Raw genomic sequence first — 20,452 nt, 5'->3', positions numbered from 1 at the left:
TCACAGCTGGTTTCAAGTGTTGTAACTGGTACCAAATCATTGCATTGCTTTGAAATCAGCATTTAAAATCCCATTAATCCAACAATTTAACCAGACATTAGAAGAAAATGCCATATAATAGCAGAGACCATATTCCTGCTTAGGAATACTTAAGGAATTCCCTAGGTAGGTTCTACTGTGTGTGGTGCATTACCACCAATCAGGGGAATATCCGGGAGCAATGCCATTGCAGAAGGGCTTGTACAGCAGTGAACTTTGCTCTGGCAAGAAGTCCAACAACCCAAACTACTTGTTTTGTGCCGTAAGTACTTTTACTTCACTTGGCTCATATACATTACTTGTAGTTGATGCAGTGTCTTCAATTATGTTAGTATAAATGGCACACTGAAGTTCAGACAAGAATGACAGTCCCCTTTTGATCAGCTCAGTTTAAAGCTTGTGAGGACACTGCCAAGGCAAAAAGGAAAAACTTTGCCTTGGAAAAACAAGTGTTCTATTGCAAGACAACATCAAACTGGTAAGTTCCCGAGCCCAGAACACCAAGCCCATTTCAGAAGAAGAGGATTGAAACCACACATGCAGGTTTTACAGAATGTTTATTTTTCCAATACCACAAGGGACATACAAGAGCAGGGCCCCGCTGGAGAGCTCTGCAGACCAGACCAGCTTCAATCTGTACCCTACAGTGGCCCCAAAGGATACAGAGCCAGACTGCCCCAGCTCTGCTCCCTATCTTTGGTAAGCAGGTTTTCACACCATCCCCTCAAGACTTCACTAATACTGCATTTCAATTCACCCCCGTCTCTCTCTCTCTCCCATTTCACAATATCAAGCTGCCACGTGGGTTATGGGTAAACCATTTCAGAGACGAAGAAGCTTTCTGCAGCCCACAGATTTTACACTCTCTACAGCTCTCAAACAGGGAGGTCTACAATTAAAAAAAAAGCATAGTCAAGAAAGAGGTAGGTAGGAGCTAGGACAGGGGTGGGAGAAAGCTGGTAAATGAAACTGTAGGTTTGCTTCTTCCCCACTTAGAGCAACCCATTCCCGAGAGGCAATCGCTCAAAGGAGGGTCGGTCCATTTTTCTGCTCGCATCAATTCTGGATAGGTAAAGGCTTTCATACCTTTGCACTGCAGCTATAAACACTGCTCATGGAGACTCACCAGTTATGATGATGACCAGTAACTGCTATAGAAATATTTTTTAGAAGAGCGAGGAGCAAAATACATCCAGCTCAGAAAATCAGGGCAGGTCATCCTTGAGATTGCACATTGCAGTCTATCTGCCCACAGCAATGCCATGTAGGCAGAAAGGGAGGCAATCTGAACCAAGAGTGACCCCTTTGCATGTTCAGCCTCACATTAGGCAGCACAGAATACAGTGGCTTTGACTACAGATGTAGATTAATAACTAACACCACTTTAATGTAATACTGCTGTAGAGCCTGAAAATAAAGAAACAAAAAACCCCTTTATGTTCTATGTACATTACATCCATTTACAGAATTGGCCAGTACTGTGTACAACATATAAATACATGATCAAACAGATGCATAGAGGATACTTACAAGAATCAAATAATTCACTTTATACATCCAAGAATGAAAAGTTAAAATATATATAAAAAAAAGGAAACACCATTTAGAATGTAAAATGACCATCACACACAGATGCACAGCCAGACACTTGCAGGTGGTCAGCTGCTGGCATGGCAAGGTTCTCATTGTAGGGCTGTAATATGGGGAGGTTACCGGCCACACTAATGAACTCCTTGGCTTTTCATACAAGTTTGTAGCAACATTTGGCCAGAAGAGGCAGCCTGGTCCAGCAGTTCAGTCAGGTGCACACAGTTCCACAGGCTACACATCTTCCTTCAGTCCAGCAGAAGGCATTGAAGCTGGCAGCCACTACCATTTGCTTCCTTCATTCCCTTAACTGGCTCCATCCAATGCGCCGTCACCCAGATATGGCTCTTCAGCCACCTGCTGAGTGTTTCACTGGTTACTTGATTCTGCTGTAGCATTCAAAGTACTGCACAGCCGCCACCCACAGAGAAGCTTCATGTCCACATGTATTGTACAGTAGTACTTTTCCCACACAGACAGGGAACGGAGAGTGGAAGACTGTATTCTGCTCTGCTAAGGCATGGCCAGGACTAACCTAGCTCAGCCCTTAAAAACAGACAGCACTCTGTTCCAGTTCCTTTGGATGGAAAGGTTTCCTTTAGAAAAGGTCCATGGATTCCCAGAGCAAACTGCCTCTCAGTCAGGTGGTAGCCTCAGCATGTGTGCCCTGAGCACAAATCAACATTTCCATGATGGTGTTAAGCAGAAGATCGCTCCAGTAGGGCACAACCCACAGATGGGGGAGTGTAACTGTGAGTAAGAACAACAGGTTTTGCACTGTGAATTTTAGTGGGAAGGCAAATCAACTCTCTCACCAAAACTTAAAGTGTAATATTGTCTCTATTATAAACTGAATAATATTTTGTGTACAGGTTTTAGGGTCAGTTATCAAAATACACACACTAAATATACAATTTTTCTGATGGCCATAATTTATTATCTCACCACAAGGCACAATACACAAAGCTTCGAGGGTCCTATACAGTCGTCATGACAAAATGCCCCACATCCTTTACACATAATCATGGCTTTAAGGCTGCAGGAACATTTGAGGGATATTTCTTCAACACTGCTGCTATCAGCAAACATCTGCACGGAAAGGGACGTATTATGGTTTGCAGCAAAGTTCGCTTTGTGGCTTAGCTGCATCACGCTTCCAGCAAGGCTTCTGGGAAAAGCTGGAGTTGTGTTGGATGAATAATTAAAGCTGGTGGAATGAAGCTGCAGCTTAGAAAGCTTCCCATAAAATGCTTGTTTGATATTGAGCTGAGAGGGGATGGAAGAAGGCTCCAAGGGCTGATTGAGTCCTCTTCCTGGTTCTCTTGGTAACTTGAAAAATGGCAAGTCCATAACGAGGGGAACACTCTGCAAATGCTCCATCAGTTCCACAGGGTTGTGTGCAACATCCTTCCTGTTCTTCACGTTACCCTTGGCTGGGCCTCCACAGGCCAGTACATTCTCATTTTTTATTCCTCCTAGGGTGTTTGCATGTTGCTTTGAAGGCCAGTCTTCCCTGACAGTTGGTGCTCCTTCTCCAGATGCAGAGCTCTTATTTAGTGGAATCTGCTTGCTGGGGGATGTGGTTCCCATGGTTGCAATGTGCTCCAAAGCTCTTGGATGATGCAATCTAGTAGCAGTGTTGCAGGGAAAACCAGAACCAAAGAGCTTTTTGCCCTGGACGCCAACACAACTTTTATTAATTGAGGCTCCACCGATCCGATTTGGACCAAGAGAGGTTACATTTGGAGATAAAAACCTAGGTGCTGCAGGTGGATTTAGCTTTTCAGGGCTTTCACTTGTAATAGTATTTGTTAGTGGATTATGCTGTGGGACACCATGGACTAGGGGCAACTCTTTTTGATCTTCAAAGCTACAGGAAGATGATGTTCTTTCTCCAGGGCCCAACTCTTTAGGTTTCTGAGAGCCACTCACCATTCTTGCCAGTTGGTCTGGAGAGCTCAAGTTAGGGCCAACTTTGGAATGCTTGTCTGGAACATCAGGCTGGTTCTCCATGCTTTCTGTTTTGGGCAGTACTGTCCCAGAGTTGCACTGTGTTTTCTGAGGATCTCTTAAAGCACTCGGAGAGTGGAAATCATCACTTCTGCTTAGGTCACTTGTATTTATTCCCACATCTTGCGAAGACTCTTGGTCAAAGCAGCAATTGCTACTTCTCTCCACTTGTAATGAGTGGTTTTCTGATGGCCTGTCCAGAAGTGACTCTGTAATTTCCAACTTGATGCTGGCATGTGATACTGGTAGAACCTTTTCCAAAGAAAGGTTCCCCTTAAGTAACTGCATCACCAGAGGGTTGTTGGCTTCAATAGAGGATATGGGCCGAGTGAAGCCTGGTGGCTTTTTCTGACCCTCAGAAGGTTTTTGAGGAAGAGGTGTGTGTGGTGCCCATCTCTGAGGCTGAGACATGTTGCTCACCATTGTTACTGACGGCAAGTCCACCATGTATGGGAGACTCTCCGTTTTCACAGAAGAGTCCGATCTAATCCCTTCATCTCTCTCAGTGTTGCGCTTATGGGTGGCGTCTCCTTTTCCTGTAGCCTCCTTAAGGTGGACATTCCTGAAGCATATATCCACCTCCACATTCTCATCAGTTAGATCAGCTTCAAAATCTGAAGCGGTATCTGTTGTTTCGCTATGCGTACTCTGGATTTCGTCATCTCCATTTGTCTTAAATCCTTGTGTCTCTCTCATGCGTTGACATACGTTTTCTGTGTTTGCTCCTGATGGCCTCTCCCACAGATGTGGAAGTTTTTCAGAGGTACCTATTCCATTCTGAACAGTTAAGCCACCAAGTGAAAAAGGTTTCACCAAAGACCCTTTATTCTGTTCTCCATTCTGTAGTTCACTTTCATGCTGTTTTCCTGTCTGTAGGTGTCTGAAGGCATGTAACTCTGAGCCCATGTTCTCCATTCCAATAGTATTTGTTTTTGAATCATCATGATCAGTTACACATTTTCCTTTGGGTGGATTTGATCCATTAAATCTAGCTTCAATTTCTGGCTCATGTCGTTCTTTACCATCTGATGAGAATTCTGGGGTAAGGCTAGAATTATTGGAGAAAGTTTCCTTCATAGGAGAACTACAATTCAACTCTATGGGAGTGCCTACATCTTCAATTCTTGGTACAACATTGACATCATCTATGAGATAAACTGCAGACCCCTGTACCTGAGAACAAAACAGACCATTCTCAGGAGGAACTCTGCATTCTTTCTTATTACTCTGCCCTTCCTGAGAGGCAATATGAGGTGCATTTTCAGTTCTTATGTCATGGAGGCGCTGCTCAAAGTTCTTCTCCTGCCCCAGAGAAGCTGCAGTGTCAAAAGATGGCCCAGTCAAAGCATCACCAAGCTGGCTGTTAGCTAAACCGTCAGTATGTTGAGCAACATCTTCGGTTCCACCTGAGATAACATCTGCAGCATGTTCAAGAATGAAGGCTCTCTCACCATTAGGAGTGTAAGGGTCCTGTTTTGCAGGTACAGATAAATTTATTTTATCTACCTGCACAGCTACCTCAGCAAAGTTAGTCTTTTCGCCATCTAGATGGAGAGGCGGCAGTAATTGTGTTCGTTGTAGATCTGACGCACATTTTCCATGAGTTCTCTTTGATCTCCTGTACTCTGTATGGCTACTGGATTCTCCTCCACCACCTCCTTTATCGGTGCTGTTCCCTCCTCCTCCTGGCCCACCCCCACCTCCAATGGCAGCTGTAGCGGCCTCTCGCTGGGCTCGGGCTTGCAGAGCACGAGCTTTAATGTCTGCGAGTGTTCTGGCACCAGTTCTGCCCCGACCAGAGGACTCCGTGTTGGGGATGATCCTGGGGCATATCTGGTAAGCGGGCTGACCCTTAACCACCCAGGGTGGTTTGATACGTGAAAGTTGAATCTGAAAAAGAATCAGAACAGAAGATGTTAATCTAATACTTGATATTCTCAGAAAGCAAAATAGTTTAAATCAGTTCATTGAAATTCAATATATTTAGTTAAGATTCCTAAAGGAAGTGATTTTTGGCACAGTGGTAGTGCTGCTGCCCTTAGCCTCTTGATGAGGTCCTCAAGAGTTTTCTACTCAGGCTCCATATCATGGTATCTTTTAAAATCCACTTTATAATGAGATCATCTATGTCATTAGCCACCAGACAAGTATTAAACGGATGGCTTAAACACTAGCTGAATCTGGACTCTGGAGAAGAGAGAGTTTTGATTTTTGTCAAGCGTAATCCATTCTCGCTGAAATTAGTAGGATGGCAGAGCTGCAATTCCACCTACAGGGGAGTAGAAGTGTAGACAGGAGGATTCCATCCCACATGGAGGAAGGTGGGGAGTCTACAAGGTTACAATGAGAAGGTTTGAAAATCTTGACTGCATTAAATCAGCCCATTTCAGGAATAGCCATATCTGCACCCACAAAACTACAAATAGTTATAATAAAAGAGGCTACTCTGCATTCTTGTCCAGGAGACCTTGGAATAATTTTCCATTCTACTCTCTGGCTGTCTAAACAAGACAACACACTGCAGTAATGAGATCTTAGCCAGCACTATCGGTGAGAGACTCTGCCATTCCCCTCTTTGAAAAAGATGACATGACATTTTCATATTACTTTGGCGCTACTGGGCACAAAGTCCCTAATGTAATAATCGGGTAGAAGTGTCTCTCCTACCCGGATGGGTGGGACTTTTGGTTCCTCTTTAGTAGGCTGTGGCTTTTCTGGGTGAACACTTTCAATTGTGTTACGAAAGGACTGACGATCTTCAAGCCGGGGCTTCTTTTCGGGGAAGGAGGTAGAGGCAGCCTCCTCAAAGCATTTCCTTTTCTGGTCCTTTGACTCCCGATCTAAGTTTTCTTGGGGCAAACTGGGAATTCTGTTTACAGATGCAGCTGCAAATGACGCATCTTCCATTTTACTGGTCAGTCTGGAAGCCTCTGGAGAAAACAGCAATTCTGAACCCTCTGGCTTCAATGATGCAGACGAAGAGCCTGTCAGATCTTCTCCTCCCAAATCCACCTCAGCTTTAGTCTCTTTATGGAAGGAGGAATCTGGTCCCACAGACAGAGTCTCTTTGGGGGTCTCAGTCTGGTCGGGCTCACGTATTTTATACAGGCTCCTCCTTGCTCTGCATCGCAGATCTGGCCGAGAGCGTTTCTTGAAGTGTCCATCTCGCTGACGTGTGGAAGGACCGTGCAGTGGCTTTGCTGCTTCTCCCTGGACAGACAACCCAGTCCTGTTCTCAGCATCTTCTTGCACTGAATTCTGTTGTTGTGATTCTTCTCTAGTCAAACCCAACCTGCAAAGCAACCACAGAATTATTTAAAGGCCAGAGCAAGCTTGTTGGGTCTGATTTCATTTCCTGGGAAGGATGTGAATTGTTATTTATTTACAGTACGTACTACCAGAGCAGTACATGGTCCGTTACAGATTACAAAATAGATACTCATCTCACTCAATCAATCTACAAAGAAATACCTTATGTATTCACTACTTCTGGTAACTGTCATGGGGAATAAGGAAAATGATTAAATGATGTCAGGATTTACAATCTAAAACTAATCTGTAATAGATTACAGTAGAATACAATCTAAAACTAATCTGGCATAGAGAGTACACTTATAAAGTTTGCAGACAATATCAAACTGGGAGGGGTTGCAAGTGCTTTGGAGAATAGGATTATAATTCAAAATGATCTAGACAAACTGGAGAAATGGTAAACAGGATGAATTTCAATACGGACAAATGCAAAGTATTCCACTTAGGAAGGAACAATCAGTTGCACACATACAAAGGGGAAATGACTGCCTAGGAAGGAGTACCGCAGAAAGGGATCTGGGGGTCATAGTGCACCACAAGCTAAATAGCAGTCGTCTGTTTAACACTGTTGCAAAAAAAAAAAAAAAAAAAAAAAGCGAAAGTCATCTGGGATGTATTAGCAGGAGTGTTGTAAGCAAGACACGAGAAGCAATTCTTCCACTCTACTCTGTGATGATTAGGCCTCAACTGGAGTATTGTGTCTAGTTCTGGATGCCACATTTCAGGAAAGATGTGGACAAATTGGAGAAAGTCCAGAGAAGAGCAAAAAAAATGATTAAAGGTCTAGAAAACATGACTTGTGAGGGAAGATTGAAAAAAAAATTGGGTTTGTTTAGTCTGGAAAAGAGAAGACTGAGAGGGGACATGATAACAGTTTACAAATACATAAATACAGGTTGTTACAAGGAAGAGGGAGAAAAATTGTTCTTCTTATCCTCTGAGGATAGGACAAAAAGCAATGGCTTAAACTGCACCAAGGGCGGTTTAGGCTGGACATTAGGAAAAACCACTCTGACAGTTAGGAAGTTAAGAACTGGAATAAATTGCATAGGGAGGTTGTGGAATCTCCATCATTGGAGATTTTTAAAAGCAGGTTAGACAAGCACCTGTAAGGGATGGTCTAGATCAGGGATCGGCAACCTTTGGCCCGCGGCCCGCCAAAGTAAGCACCCTGGTGGGCTGGGCCGGTTTGTTTACCTGCCGCGTCAGTAGGTTCGGGCGATTGCAGCTCCCACTGGCCACGGTTCACCGCTCCAGGCCAATGGGGGCGGCGTGAAGTGGCGCCCAGCACATCCCTCGTCCCGCGCCACTTCCCGCCGCCCCCATTGGCCTGGAGTGGCAAACCACGGCCAGTGGGAGCAGCAATCGGCCGAACCTGCTGACGCGGCGGGTAAACAAACCGGCCCAGCCCACTAGGGTGCTTACCCTGTCGGGCCACATGCCAAAGGTTGCCAATCTCTGGTCCAGATAATACTTAGTCCTGCCATGAGTACAGGGGACTGGACTAGATGACCACTCGAGGCCCCTTCCAGTCCTATGACTCTAATATTACTAGTCTTGGAAACAAAAAGAATTCAATTTTAGGTATTTCCCTGCAGTGATAATCTGAATGATTCACTCCATAACTAGCACTCCACAAAGAGTTGCTAATTCTGGAGTTGCTTCTTCTCAGAGAGCAGGTAGTTACCAAAGGGAAGTTCCCTATCCACCTGACTTGAATAAAACAAGACCAATGAGGTAGCATTCCTTACTTTTGTCCATAGTAGTCTTCAAAGAACTTCTCTTTCCACTGCTCCACCCTCTTCTCTTTCTCCATTTCCTGTCGTATTCTAACCTGCATCTCATGAGTGAATTCACCTGCAGAGAAACAAGCAAATGCAAGTTTCATTACTACTATCCAAAGCCAACTCGTCAGTTCCACAGCACTCAGAGCATGCATAGTACACATTCTGTGCTTGCTAGAGAGTACATTTGCTACCCTTTTCAGAGCAGCAGCCGTGTTAGTCTGTATCTGCAAAAAGAACAGGAGTACTTGTGGCACCTTAGAGACTAACAAATTTGTTAGTCTCTAAGGTGCCACAAGTACTCCTGTTCTTTTTGCTACCCTTTGAAATTCTAGATATCCTGATGGGATATTCTGACATGTTAAATATGGCTAGTGGTCAAAGCACCAAATCACCTATTTAAGGGGGAAAAATCAGGCCCCTCCGTCCTCTCCAGAGTGATACTCAGCTGTGACCAAACACTTATGCAACTGACAGCAAGTGTCCCCACCCCTATGGCGAATCTCTGGTCTCAAGTCAATGGCAAAATTCCCAGACTCCTGTGGAGCCAGGATTTCACCCCTAGAGATTAACTATATTGCAAGAAATGACCCTCATCTGACCATATTAAATAACATTAAAAACCAAAAGAAAACTTGATGATTCAGGGGCCCTAGAAGTTCTCAGAGGGCGCGTACACTACCCCATTCAGACAACAGGGGTGTGAATAGCAGTGTGCATCAATGTGCTATGCTGTAACTCCCCTCTGTGGACAGTGAGGGCATGAACTAAAAGTTTCCTAGTTGCATGAATGCAGTTCTGTTTGAGAGGACAACATTAATGTGAACTAGGAACCATTTAGTTCATGCCCTCAGTGTCCACACGGGGGAATTACAGCGCAGTGCTTTGGTGCTCACTGTTATTCACAACGCTGTAGTCCCTTGAAGTGCAGTGTAGACTCAGCCACAGAATCCTCCCTTGTACTTGTGCAAGAAATTCTAAATCTTTCATTCCTTTAAAAAAAAGTTTCTAGCCCTCAGAGTTGTACAGAAAACCTTCAAAATGTAAAATGAGTGTAACCAATGCAGGGATGTCTCTCTCCCTGAGAATTCAGAGAGCCTGAAACAATAGCTTTGAGCGGTGTGAAATTCTCGCACTCGTCACATTAGAGATGAATTCTGACATTGAAATTATACCAGCAATGTTAATTACATTAAATATAAGAAACAGCAGCAGGGATACTGTATTGCATGTATTATTCATGTTTATACTTAACTCAGTAAGTTTCCATTTTTAAATTTACCAGAAGCTGCCACACAATTTACAGCCATATCACAGAAACCAGGGAGCTTACTACAAAATTGGTGTCCAGTTTGCCATAGAGTACATAGGGAGTTGGACTGGGATATTACCACCAATGGATATGCATTCTCCCTTCCTACAGGGCATTTACTGTAACTGTTTGTGGGGAGCGAGGAAGGGAGAAAAGATTAAATTCTCATATACCACAGAGATTAACATAGTAAAGATGCACAGATTAGAGCATGGATTCTCAACTGAGGCCTTGGCTACACTTACCGGCAAGTTCGACGGCTGGAAATCGAACTTCTGGGTTCGACTTATCGCGTCTAGTCTGGACGCGATAAGTCGAACCCGGAAGTGCTCGCCGTCGACTGCGGTACTCCAGCTCGCCGAGAGGAGTACCGCGGAGTCGACGGGGGAGCCTGCCTGCCGAGTGTGGACCAAGGTAAGTTTGAACTAATTCGAAATAAGGTACTTCGAACTTCAGCTACGTTATTCACGTAGCTGAAGTTGCGTACCTTAGTTCGAATTAGGGGGGGTAGTGTAGACCAAGCCTGAGTCACAAACAGCCCAGGGAGGTCCTGATCACCCACCTTTTCTTTATGACTAGATAGGAAAAAGGGTCCCAACATTTTTTTTCTGTTGTAACATGAGCCCATTATCTGGAAAAGCCTGAGAACCCCTGGATTAATAAGCACTATGTATGTGTCACACATTAAGAAGGTCAGTGTTCAGTTTATACATTAACTACCAGAGAGAAAATGTGAGAAAAAAGAACCCAGTTAAGTTTCTTTATTGTTTATTTTTCTTTCAATTTAGAATAACTGAAGCCCAACTTAATACAGTAAGGTTGAGTAGTTAATTTAATAATAAAAAAGACATCTTTAAAGTGCCATAACCAAAAAACCCCAAAACAACATTTAAAAAACAAGTTAATGGTAGCTAGGACCTGAGAAAAGTTACATTAGAGGTAGATGCCCTGCCTTATCATCTATCCTCCCTCTTCCTTCCCCTACCTTAGGGATTATAGCTTCTGCACACTGCAGCCACTAAAGGGCAACATGATCACAGACACTTGAACAGGTCTGAGAGTCATATTCCACCCAACAGAGGCAGTATGAGAGAGACCACACAAATCTAGCCGGCACTTTGTTTTTAAGGCCTCTGGGCACCTAAGAGAAGTGTAAGGTAAATGTTAAAAAAAAAAAAAAAAGGGCAGGGGGGAGCGGCAATGTAGCCAAACAGACCCCAAAGCTGGTACAGAATCAAACTCCACAGTTTATTTTTCTTCTACCAAATAAGGTACACAGCAGGCTTCTCCCAATCATTCAAAACAGCAAATCTACCCACCATCAGCCAGTCGCTCTCTCCAGCTCTGAGCAGCATGGGTGAAGAACTCGTTATTGAGAGCACTGCCACTGAGACGCATCAGCCCATCTGCCCCCGTCTATGGAGGACAAAAGTAGAATAGTTGAAAGGCACATAGAGCAGCTCTTTGGGAACAGGGATGATACAAGCAACGAGATGCACAGTGATTGTTGTGTGCCTGTACCTGTCTGTCAACTTCTGGCAGGAGGAAGAGGAGCTGCTGTTGGAAGTGTGGGGGGAGTACATTGAAGGTTCTGGAGTTTATCAGTGCTCGGAGATTTGTGTTGACGAGAATGGAACCAGGTGTCTCAAAATCTATATCCTCACCTCTGTTTCGCTTCATTTGCCCTGTAGTTTTCAGAAAACCAAATAAAAAATAAAATCAAAACTATTTATGACAACATTTCATAAACGAATGTGCTGCTGCAAATGAGCAAATTACAAGAAAACAGGCTGTGGCACTCCAGTACAAAGGAAGGATCTCTCAAACACCTTTAAACAAATAATTCATATTTTACTACATAACTAGGTAGCATATTTAAGAGAGAAAGGAGATGGCTAATGTTTTGACATAAAAGAGTGCACTTCTTAGATAACTTGATTTCAAATAACATAGAATCATAGAATATCAGGGCTGGAAGGGACCTCAGGAGGTCATCTAGTCCAACCTCCTGCTCAAAGCAGGACCAATTCCCAACTAAATCATCCCAGCCAGGGCTTTGTCAAGCCGGGCCTTAAAAACCTCCAAGGAAGGAGATTCCACCACCTCCCTAGGTAACGCATTCCAGTGCTTCACCACCCTCCTAGTGAAATAGTGTTTCCTAATATCCAACCTAGACCTCTCCCCACTGCAACTTGAGACCATTGCTCCTTGTTCTGTCATCTGCCACCACTGAGAACAGCCGAGCTCCATCCTCTTTGGAACCCCCCCACTTCAGGTAGTTGAAAGCAGCTATCAAATCCCCCCTCATTCTTCTCTTCTGGAGACTAAACAATCCCAGTTCCCTCAGCCTCTCCTCATAAGTCATGTGCTCCAGACCCCTAATCATTTTTGTTGCCCTCCGCTGGACTCTTTCCAATTTTTCCACATCCTTCTTGTAGTGTGGGGCCCAAACTGGGCACAGTACTCCAGATGAGGCCTCACCAATGTCAAATAAAGGGGAACGATCACGTTCCTCGATCTGCTGGCAATATCCCTACTTATACAGCCCAAAATGCCATTAGCCTTCTTGGCAACAAGAGCACACTGTTGTCTCATATCCAGCTCCTTGTCCACTGTGACCCCTAGGTCCTTTTCTGCAGAACTGCTACCTAGCCATTCGGTCCCTAGTCTGTAGCGGTGCATAGGAGTCTTCCGTCCTAAGTGCAGGACTCTGCACTTGTCCTTGTTGAACCTCATCAGGTTTTTTTTGGCCCAATCCTCTAATTTGTCTAGGTCCCTCTATATCTGATCCCTACCCTCCAGTGTATCTACCACACCTCCCAGTTTAGTGTCATCTGCAAACTTGCTGAGAGTGCAGTCCACACCATCCTCCAGATCATTAATAAAGATATTAAACAAAACCAGCCCCAGGACTGACCCTTGGAGCACTCCACTTGAAACCGGCTGCCAACTAGACATGGAGCCATTGATCACTACCCGTTGAGCCCGACGATCTAACCAGCTTTCTATCCACCTTACAGTCCATTCATCCAGCCCATACTACTTTAGCAAAGCTTTTGATAGGGTCTCCCACAATATTCTTGCTGCCAAGTTAAAGTCAAGGAATAACACATCCACTGCTTTCCCCTCATCCACAGAGGGAGTTATTTCATCATAGAAGGCAATTAGGTTAGTCATAAATGAGCTAGCCTCAGAGACCAGTTCCCTGAATACCTGAATCACAGCATACAAACACAATCCTCTTGTATGTTTCAGAACCATCCTTCCCAAGGTTCCTGCAGTCAGACCACTTTTTAACTAATATATAAGAGCTAGTGACTCCACCCTGCATCTTCTGTGCTCATGGGGCCAATGGCATTAAAGAGGCAATGCTTCTCTACTCCTGTATCTTTGTAATAGAGTCAAAAGATGGGACGAATGAGTTTCCAAAAGGATCACTCTCCAGTGCACCTGGCTAGACCATTTATAGAGGTGAGGGATTTGCACTATTTCTGGATGCATCACGTCACTGAATGCAATGTGTCTGATGAATTATTACATGGATAAAAACGTGCAGCATAGTGGAACATACACAAAATGACTGATGATGAAAACTATGCTTCAATCACAATGGTTTTTATAAAAAAACATGTGTTCCCAAAGACTTGGAAAGTACATCTCTAACACCCCACATTACGTATGCATGCTCTCACATATACACCACCAAGGCCCCGGATGCTACATTTCAGATTAGGCAAATAGCATCTAGGAGATACTGAGGAGCCTTAACATTGGAAGAGACACTGAGAAGGATAAAAGTCTTGGAATTCTTCCATAAGAAGGGGACAGACTTGGACACACCTGATATTTGCTTCAGTTTTTATGGCCAGTTCTTACAACTTTATTCAGAAGCACGTACCAGCTGCTGGCTTCCGGATACCTCTCAGCAGCTGTGGAGGATCCCTGGTGATTTCTGTCCTACTGCGCATGGTGGCATTCAACAGGGCCAAAGAGGAGCTGCTGCTGCTGGAAGTGCTGCTGCTCTCTCCATCAGCATGCCTTCCTGTGAAACCTAAAGGCAAAGCCATTTGTCACAGGTTCATGGATGAGTAGCAGAAGGTCCATTGGGGGAGAGGTTTTAGCACATGACAACGATCTGCTTACAACAGACCCATTTTTAGATAAACAAAATTAGGTCATTGCTCCATCACTGAGAGTTCTGATTGGGTGACTGAAGTTACTATATTAAATACAATTTTTATCCAATAAGGTAGCATTGCACAAATTAATTAGAATCACTTGTATGTTTAGTAAGCACTAAATAAATCTTTCTCCTGTCCTGGCCTAGGAAGAGCTTATGTGGATAGCTGTATAGAACCAGCGCTGAAGGGCCATGCCATGCAAATGTCTGAAAACAGTCAAGGTGCAACAAATGCTCACCTGAGGCTGACTCCATATGTGCCCCATTTACTTTCAGTGGAGTCAGGACAACTCGGGGCAACATCACACCAGTCTTTTTCTTTTGTTTGCTTGTCTGTGTTCCAGAGAAAAACAAGATACAAACTATTTAGGGTGCTAAAGTACATGTAGGTCACCCTCTAAACTGCACCTCTTCCTAGCTGAATTCAGACACATAGCTCCACCTGGCCACAAATAAACTACCAGCCAAGTATTCAAGTGTACTCACGTATTAAACGTATCTTTAACAGCAGAGAACCCTGCACCACCTCCACATGCCTGCCCGCCCACCCACCCGCCATGGAATCAAGCCCTTATACCACAGATCTGCTTTCGCTGCAGATTTTGCTCTGACTCATTCCAACTCCATGAGGTGGCTCTGTAATTCTGCCCCTGCTTGGGAAGATGACTTTGATGTGTCTCTAATCCCTCTCCCTAGCACCCAGCCTTCATGGGGCACTAAGATTTCTCCTCAAGAATAAACACTCCTGGCTTTGCCCCTTGCCATTAACTCCACACTCACCCCTACCTGTGAGGCTGCTCTGCAGCTCTCTCTGGAAGTGGAGAGACTCTTACTCTGAGATTCAGTGGAACAGGAGGCGTTCGAAGAGGTTTCATCAAGAGACACTGGAAGGAAAGAGCACATGATCAGACCCCGAAGAAGAGGCTTATAGTTTAATACAGCGGTTCTCAAACTGTGGGTTGGGACCCCAAAGTGGGTGGCAAGCCTGTTTTAATGGCAACAAGGAGTCTGGTGGCACCTTAAAGACTAACAGTGCCACCAGACTCCTTGCTGTTTTTGTAGATACAGACTAAAACGGTTACCCCCGATACTGTTTTAATGGGGTCGCCAGGGCTGGCATTAGACTTGCTGGGACCTGGGGCTGAAGCCCTTGGGCTTTGGCTCCCTGCTTGGGCCAATGGGGCTCAGGCTTTGGCTTTGCCCCCAGCAGGGCTCAGGCTTTGCTCCCCCCTCCTGAAGTCATGTAGTAATTTTTGTTGTCAGAAGGGGGTCGCGGTGCAATGAAGTCTGAGAAGCCTGGTCTAATATTAATATTATTTGACACTTACCATCATTATCACCACTCACAGTGCTGGCTTCATTGGACCCACAGCTTTCTGCATCTATTGCATCCTCCAGCTCCTCTCCCTCTGCCACAGATAGGTTCCGAGACCACTGCAAGGCATCCTTCTAGAAGGGCCAAGCGGAACATACGTGATTAGAGTCCTTCCCTTTGGAGCTTTATGAGCTAGACTGACAGGAACATACATAATCATGGCTACAAGTCCACTCAGTCCTATTTCTTGTTCAACCAAAAGCCAAAAAGGAGTTTGAAGAACAGCTAGCCAAAAACTCAAAAGGTAATAACAAAATGTTTTTTAAGTAAGGCCCTTGGACGATCGAGATACAAAAGGAGCACTTAAAGACAATAAAATCTTGCAGAGAAACTAAATGAATTCTTTGCTTCAGGCTTCACGGCTGAGGCTGTTAGGGAGATTCCCAAACCTGAGCCGTCCTTTGTAGGTGACAAAGCTGAGGAATTATCACAGATTGAAGTGTCACTAGAGGTGGTTTTGGAATTAATCGATAAACTTAACAGTAACAAGTCACCGGAACCAGATGACATTCACCCAAGAGTTCTGAAAGAACTCAAATGTGAAATTGCGGAACTATTAACTATGGTTTGTAACCTGTCCTTTAAATCGGCTTCTGTACCCAATGACTGGAAGATAGCTAATGTAACGCCAATATTTAAAAAGGGCTCTAGAGGTGATCCCAGAAATTACAGACCAGTAAGTCTAACGTCAGTACCGGGCAAATTAGTTGAAACAATAGTAAAGAATAAAATTGTCAGACACGTAGAAGAACATAAATTGTTGGGCAAAAGTCAACATGGTTTCTGTAAAGGGAAATCATGCCTTACTAATCTATTAGAGTTCTTTGAAGGGGTCAGCAAACATGTGGACAAGGGGGATCCAATGGACATAGTGTACTTAGATTTCCAGAAAGCCTTTGACAAGGTCCCTCACCAAAGGCTCTTACGTAAATTAAGTTGTCATGGGATATGAGGGAAGATCCTTTCATGGATTGAGAACTGGTTAAAAGACAGGGAACAAAGGGTAGGAATAAATGGTAAATTTTCAGAATGGAAAGGGGTAACTAGTGGTGTTCCCCAAGGGCCAGTCCTAGGACCAATCCTATTCAACTTATTCATAAATGATCTGGAGAAAGCGGTCAACAGTGAGGTGGCAAAGTTTGCAGATGATACTAAACTGCTCAAGATAGTTAAGACCAAAGCAGACTGTGAAGAACTTCAAAAAGATCTCACAAAACTAAATGATTGGGAAACAAAATGGCAAATGAAATTTAATGTGGATAAATGTAATGCACATTGGAAAAAATAACCCCAACTATACATACAATATGATGGGGGCTAATTTAGCTACAACTGATCAGGAAAGAGATCTTGGAGTCATCGTGGATAGTTCTCTGAAGATGTCCACGCAGTCTGCGGCGGCAGTTAAAAAAGCAAACAGGATGTTAAGAATCATTAAAAAATGGATAGAGAATCATAGAATGTCAGAGTTGGAAGGGACCTCAGGAGGTCATCTAGTCCAACCCCCTGCTCAAAGCAGGACCAATCCCCAGGCAGATTTTTGCCCCAAATCCCTAAATGGCCCCCTCAAGGATTGAACTCACAACCCTGAGTTTAGCAGGCCAATGCTCAAACCACTGAGCTATCCTGGAGAAAATCTTATTACCCTTATATAAATCCATGGTACACCCACATTTTGAATACTGCGTACAGATGTGGTCTCTTCATCTCAAAAAAGCTATACTGGCATTAGAAAAGGTTCAGAGAAGGGCAACTAAAATGATTAGGGGTTTGAAACAGGTCCCATATGAGGAGAGATTAAAGAGGCTAGGACTTTTCAGCTTGGAAAAGAGGAGACGAGGGGGTGTATGATAGAGGTCTATAAAATCATGAGTGGTGTGGAGAAAGTGAATAAGGAAAAGTTATTTACTTGTTTCCATAATATAAGAACTAGGGGCCATCAAATGAAATGAATGGGCAGCAGGTTTAAAACAAATAAAAGGAAGTTCTTCTTCACACAGCGCACAGTCAACCTGTGGAACTCCTTGCCTGAGGAGGTTGTGAAGGCTAGGACTATAGTAGGGTTTAAAAGAGAACTAGATAACCTCCATGAATTTAAGTCCATTAATGGCTATTAGCCAGGATGGGTAAGGAATGGTGTCCCTAGCCTCTGTTTGTCAGAGGGTGGAGATGGATGGCAGGAGAGAGATCACTTGATCATTACCTGTTAGGTTTACTCCCTCTGGGACACCTGGCATTGGTCACTGTCGGTAGACAAGATACTGGACTGAATGGACCTTTGGTCTGACCCAGTATGGCCATTCTTATGTTCCGATTAATCACGACTAATTTTTTTAATCGCTTGACAGCCCTAATTATAAACCATCAAAAATTTCAAGCAAGAATTAACTTGAATTCATAATCATATAAGTGCCCCCATATCTTTTAACAGTCCAACTGTGATACGTTGTACAATGTGTGTGCGCAAGAATTATGGAGCTAGAACTTGAGGGCTATACGAGATAATCCTTGACCTGCAAAGAGAGAAAAACTCATGCATTGATAATAACATTTCATATGTACATTAAGGTCTAAAATCCAGTGTTCTTCCACAATTAAATTCACAAAGCAGCAGTGTGTGTGAGCACACAAATGTGAGCAGTGGGAGGAATAACTGCTCTTCCGTTTCTGTGCTAGCAGGCAGTTTTATTTTCTGCAGTCATTACTGCCCTTGCCTTTGCCTAACTGTGGGCCCGCTGTCCCACCACTTCCTGGCAGGATCCATTGGTTTTAGTCTGGTCTCAGACCATTTTGCCAACACAGACAGCAGCAGTGCAGACTTTGCAGCTTTTACTTGATTTTTTTCACCTCCATATTTTAATCCCCTGGGACTTCAATAGATTCAAGCTCCTAATAGAACAGAAGTCAGCACAGTTCATTTTAATTAAGTTAACTCGCACACCATCTTTTCAAATAGTAGAACTGAATTACTGGCATGCTCTGTGGACCCTTCTCAGATGTGTAACTCAAACACACCTGAGAAAAATAAAACAGTTTGCTCATATTTGTGCATGCATAACTACTGAGGTGTTTTTTTTTTAATATTCAGAATAATTATTCTTTCTTGGGCTGAGAAGCTGTGCGACAATATTTAGACACTTTTTATTCCTAGAGATAAAGAGACAACAGTGTCAAACAGCAACCGGCTGCAGAGATGCCACACTTGTGATGTTCATTTTAATTGATTATATAAATGGCAAATAAAAATATTTTGGAATTCAGTCTATTTTCAAACACAGAATGACACATTAACACAAGACATCTTTTGGGGGAAGAGAGGTTCAAAGGTGCATTTGAGGAGGTAGGGTGGGAGAGGAGGAACATCTCTGAGACACTAAAAAAAAAAAAATATAGGAGCAGAAGCATATTTTTCTATATTTCAAATTAAAGGGCCTGTCAACTTGTACTAAAAAAACCTATGTTAGGTAAAGCCTCTTTAAACAGCATGTCTTGACTTTTAAAAAAAATTCCTTAAACAAAAAAGTTATATATTTTTTCCTTTTTTTTGGTTGATGTTTTTAAGGGTCTTTTCAGCACAAACTAACAGACTATAAGGAGGAGAGAATGAACTATGCAGATTGCTGTCAAACACAGAGTAAACAAACTGAAAAATGATTTTTGGTTAACTTTCTAATTATAGTAATATTAGGTGTTACTTGTAACTATTGTCCATACAAAACTTTCAGACAAATGTTCTCTGTAAACCGACTGCAGCCCTTTGAGATCGGAGCTTATTGTATACCAGATTATCCAAAAAGCAATGGGTACATGGATTTTGTTCAGATAATGGAGGGAGCAGGAGCCATTCAGCAGCAGGGTGGCCTCCCTTGCAGTCAGGGACTCAATCTTCTCATCTTCCTCACAGTCTGGCCAGGGGAGGAGGGAAGGGAAATCTGCTCTTCCCCACTTACTCTCTTCACAGTGGGGTTGCAGAGGGTTCCTGCACTGTCACAGGGCCAGTGAAACCTGATTCCTGCAGGTGCAAGGTGCAGGACAAAGCACAGACCCCCAGCCAGGACTCTGCTCGGCTCTGCCAGGACGACCTCAGCCTTCCTTGCACCTGCGGCAGTGCAGGGAGGCTGTCACGGACAGGTTCACTCACTTTCATGACAGCGGGGCTGCAGAGGCCTCCCTGCACTGCTGCAGGATCCATTAAACAGCAGAGTGGCCTTCCCCACAGCCAGGGGCTTGTCCTCCTTCTCCTTGCACTCCTGACCAGGAGTCTCTACTCTATTATACAAACCTCCCTTTCTTGTCTCCCAGCATGAGATACATGGGGGACAAGAAAGAGATTTGGATAATGCAGAGGTTCGGGTAATAGGATTTTGGATGAACGGGAGTATACTGTATAAGGGAAACATACAGGTTTCATTATTTTGATGATGCTCTATCCTTTATGATTGCATGAACTAAATACTGACATTCCATGTACTGGAAGAAGAGAGTTTATCTTGCTTGTGTAATTTAAGAATTATAAAAGTTAAAAAACAGAAATGTATTACATATAGCTTATAGGCACAAGAACCACCGCGTATAGAATTATGGATCCCAGAGACTCTGTTTCGCATGATGTTACCAAGGGCAGTATGCTAAACTCATACAGCGATCACCAGTGATGGATTAACAATAACAGCAATATGTAACAAGTTGAACTCGCACTTCATCCCCCGCATGGAAGACAGGAGTTCACAATTTACCTTGAGTGTGAAAAGGCTGATACGCCCAGGCAATTTGTAAAAGAGTCCATCACCTCCCCTTGAATTGGAATGTAGCATGGCATTGAGGCAGGCCAGGGGCGAAGTGCCACTGAAACC

The 20,452-nt window shown here is 43.8% G+C and overlaps 1 protein-coding gene across 3 annotated transcripts in view; it reads right to left on the bottom strand.

The window, feature by feature from the left end:
• Positions 1-579: 579 nt before the first annotated feature.
• The window catches only part of ASXL1 (ASXL transcriptional regulator 1), a 30,964-nt gene continuing 11,091 nt past the window's right edge, over positions 580-20,452 (bottom strand). For 2 of the 3 annotated variants that reach the window (XM_042842594.2, XM_065566341.1), the window contains 10 exons: positions 20,336-20,444; positions 15,553-15,673; positions 15,005-15,108; positions 14,464-14,557; positions 13,943-14,095; positions 11,566-11,729; positions 11,364-11,460; positions 8,700-8,805; positions 6,304-6,928; positions 580-5,526 (listed from right to left, as the gene is read on the bottom strand). In XM_042842594.2, the coding sequence (XP_042698528.2) occupies positions 2,563-5,526; positions 6,304-6,928; positions 8,700-8,805; positions 11,364-11,460; positions 11,566-11,729; positions 13,943-14,095; positions 14,464-14,557; positions 15,005-15,108; positions 15,553-15,673; positions 20,336-20,444 (4,537 nt within the window). In that variant the 3' untranslated portion in view covers positions 580-2,562. The remainder of the gene's footprint in view (positions 5,527-6,303; positions 6,929-8,699; positions 8,806-11,363; positions 11,461-11,565; positions 11,730-13,942; positions 14,096-14,463; positions 14,558-15,004; positions 15,109-15,552; positions 15,674-20,335; positions 20,445-20,452) is intronic. The other variant, XM_042842595.2, reaches the window with a different exon arrangement.

The sequence above is a fragment of the Chrysemys picta genome, chromosome 13 (assembly GCF_011386835.1).
Source record: "Chrysemys picta bellii isolate R12L10 chromosome 13, ASM1138683v2, whole genome shotgun sequence".
Taxonomy (NCBI): Eukaryota; Metazoa; Chordata; order Testudines; family Emydidae; genus Chrysemys; species Chrysemys picta.
Note: the sequence above shows the minus strand (reverse complement) of the source record. Positions and strands in the feature narration are given on the sequence as shown.